At 71.8% G+C, this 3,301-nt stretch overlaps 1 protein-coding gene across 1 annotated transcript; it reads left to right on the forward strand.

Moving 5' to 3' along the window:
- Positions 1–669: 669 nt before the first annotated feature.
- On the forward strand, positions 670–2,930 carry LOC136648961 (transcriptional repressor scratch 1-like). The gene is made up of 2 exons (XM_066625304.1): positions 670–800; positions 2,101–2,930. Exons 1-2 carry the CDS (start codon positions 686–688, stop codon positions 2,892–2,894), a joined length of 909 nt encoding a protein of 302 aa, XP_066481401.1. The 5' UTR covers positions 670–685; the 3' UTR covers positions 2,895–2,930.
- Positions 2,931–3,301: the final 371 nt, after the last annotated feature.

Genomic DNA, 3,301 nt, shown 5'->3' on the forward strand with positions numbered 1-3,301 from the left:
TGGCCTGGCCTCGCCCGGCCGCGCTCCCGGGAGACTCCGCTGCGGCTTCGGCGCGGCGCGGCGCTTCCCCTTCCGCCCACCTGACCGCCGCCTTATAAGCCAACAGCTGATCGCGGCGCCTCAGACGTGCCGGCGCTGCGGCGGGCCTGGAGCTGTCCGGTGCTGAAGCGGAGCCGCCGCAGGACCCCCGCGCCCGCCGCGCCGAGCCGAGCCGAGCGGCGAGCGCAGCCCTGGAGAGGAAGGGCCGGGCGCGGGGCCGGGCGAGCAGCGGCGCGCCCGCGGGGCCGGGGCTGCCGGGGGCGGCGGGCGCCGGGAGCTGTCCGGGTGCTGAGCGCGCAGGCCGCCGCTTATGACCCAGCGCGGCGCCGGCTGCAGCCGCTGGAGCTCCGGGGCCGCGCGGCGCGCTGGAGGCGGGCGGGAGGCCTGGCCGGGCGGCGCAGCGCTCCTCCGCGCACAAAGGCGGCCCGGGGAGGCTCCGCGCGCGGCGCCCAGGCTGGAGCCCTCCGCGGCAGGCAGAGCCGCTCCACCGCGGCCGGGCAGGGGCGCCGGCAGCCAGCCGTAGCCCGGGCGACCGCCGCCCCGAGCGGCCCCGGCCTCCGCGGGCGCCCGTGCCCGGCCGCCTCCCCAGCGCCCCCCGAGCCCCCCGGCCGAGCCGCGGAGCTCCGGGGCCGCAGAGGCCAGAAACATGCCCAGGTCCTTCCTGGTGAAGAAGGTCAAGCTCGACGGCTTCTCCCCGGCGGACCTCGAGGGCTCCTACGGCAGGTCGCGGGCGGACTTCGGCTCCCGGCTCCATGACAAGGGTACGGCGCTCGCGGGGGTCCTGCCGGGGGCGGGGGGGCGGGCAGGGCCTCACAGAACCCCCGCCCGGCGCAGGAGGCCGCGGCCCAGTCCCGGCACGCGGCGCCTCCCCCGGAATGCTCGCAGCGCCGCGGGGCCTGAGCCATTTTGAGCGGCTCGCTCTCCGCCGCCTGGACTGGCACATTCTCCGCCAGCCGCGGAGCTTCCCGGGGGCAAAGGCGGAGGGCTGCGCAGGGAAGGCGCGGGACCCCTTGGAGGCGCCTCTGCGCGGCCCTGCTGGGGGCCTTTTGTCTCCGCTCGGAGTTCAAGGGCACCGCGTTCTCCCCGCGCTGCGCCCCGTCGGATCCCTTCGGTGGGGCTCTGGGTGGCCCCTCCTCGCCTGGCTCCGGAGGCTCCCCTCAGTCCGAGGGTGTCCCCCCCCCCGCCTGGCCTGGCCTGCAGCGAAACCTCCTCTCCCCCCCCCCGCGCTTTTGTTCCGGGCAAGGCGTCTGCAGCGTGTTGCATAATCGCCGGAATTCTGCTGAAGTGGTTTTCCAGCAGGAGGGGGGACTCGCCTCCACCCCGCACCCCAGCAGAGAGCTGACCTTGAGAGGAAGGGATCGCGAGGAGGGGCGAGGGCAAAGGGGGTGCCTGTCCCTGTCCCCCTCCTGGGGCCTGGATTCCTCCCCTCCACGCCCCCCCTCCCCCGCAGTCCTGCCAGCCCGGGCTCTGGAGGAGCGAGCGAGCCGCAGGTGAAAGGGCCGGGAAATCGCGCTGAATGATGGAGAGGCTGGTGGGGGAGGAAGGTTCATAAAGCGCCGCGGAGATTAGCATGACAGAGGAGCCGCCTGGCGGGGGAGGGGAGGGGCAGCCGGAGGGGGCTTCTTGCGACTCCAGCTTGTTGCATCTATTAGCTGGAGAGCTCTCGAGCCGAGCTCCCGAAGCCCATCGATTACGGACTCGTCAGAGCCTCTTCCCGGGCCGGGCTGGCTCCGAGGGGCGATCTAAACACGCGCTCTCTCCTCCTCTTCCCCTCTCTGCCTCCCGACCCCGTCACTCTCTCCACCCGTCCGTCCGTGGGTCCATCTCCACCTCTCTGGCCCTGCTCCCTCTGCCTCTCTCCACCCGCACCCCCGTCCTCTCTGCCCCCGCGGCCACTCTGGCACTCTTTCCCCCCTTCCCTTCTGCGCCCATCGCTCCCACCTGCCCTCCTCCGCCCCCCGTCCATCCACCCCCACCCTGCCCATCGCCCATCCAACCGCCCCCGCTCGCCATGCCGACCCTCTGCCCCCTGCCCCCGGCCCCCTTCCCCCTCCACAGGAGGATATATCGGCGAGTACATCACGCCCTCGTCGGTGTACGAAGGCGAGAGCGACGGCGGCCTCAAGGTGCCCTCGCCGTCGGGCGTCCTCTACCCGGGGGCGCAGGGCGACTACGGCGCGCCGGACTCGGACCAGCCCGACAGCCCGCACTCGGAGCTGGCCGGCGGCTACATCAATGGCGACGCAGCGGTGAGCGAGGGCTACGCGGTGGACGCCTTCTTCATCACCGACGGGCGCTCGCGGCGCAAGGCGGCGGTGGGGGGCGGCGGGGGCTCCCGCCTGGGCCCCGCGGGGCAGGGGCCGGGCCCGGGGCCGGGCGCGGGGCCGGCGGCGCAGCGGCACACGTGCGGCGAGTGCGGCAAGACCTACGCCACGTCGTCGAACCTGAGCCGCCACAAGCAGACGCACCGCAGCCTGGACAGCAAGATGGCCAAGAAGTGCCCCACGTGCGGCAAGGTGTACGTGTCCATGCCGGCCATGGCCATGCACCTGCTCACGCACGACCTCAAGCACAAGTGCGACGTGTGCGGCAAGGCCTTCAGCCGGCCCTGGCTGCTGCAGGGCCACATGCGCTCGCACACCGGCGAGAAGCCCTTCGGCTGCGCGCACTGCGGCAAGGCCTTCGCCGACCGCTCCAACCTGCGCGCCCACATGCAGACGCACTCGGCCTTCAAGCACTTCCGCTGCAAGCGCTGCAGCAAGACCTTCGCGCTCAAGTCCTACCTGAACAAGCACTACGAGTCCGCCTGCTTCAAGGGCGCCGCGCCGCCGCCCGCCAGCCCCCCCGACGCCTGACCCCCCAGCCCGCGGCCGCAGGCCAGCCCGCGGCCCCCCGCCCCGCCCCGCCCCCCGCTCGGCTTCAGGAGCCTGCCGGCGCCCCGGGAAGCGCGTCCGGGCTGCCCGAGCGCCGCTTCGCCTCAGTGTTCGCTCTTCCTGCGCTGGTGGATCGAGTGCCGGGGGATGGGCGGGCTGGCGGGCGGCTTCTCGGCTTTGAACCAGGGAGAGAAAAAGCGAGAAGCCTCCACTCCGCTCGGAGGCCTTCCTCTTTCTGTCCGTCTTGAGGTGTTTATTTACTTACTTACTTATTTAATTTATTTATCTATCTACTTATTTATTTATTTATTTATTTATTTATTTATTTATTTATTTATTTATTGGTGGGGGGGGCGCCCCCCGCTGTTTACGTTGCCACTTTGGTTCCC

The sequence above is a fragment of the Tiliqua scincoides genome, chromosome 4, assembly GCF_035046505.1.
Source record: "Tiliqua scincoides isolate rTilSci1 chromosome 4, rTilSci1.hap2, whole genome shotgun sequence".
In the NCBI taxonomy this organism is placed as follows: domain Eukaryota; kingdom Metazoa; phylum Chordata; class Lepidosauria; order Squamata; family Scincidae; genus Tiliqua; species Tiliqua scincoides.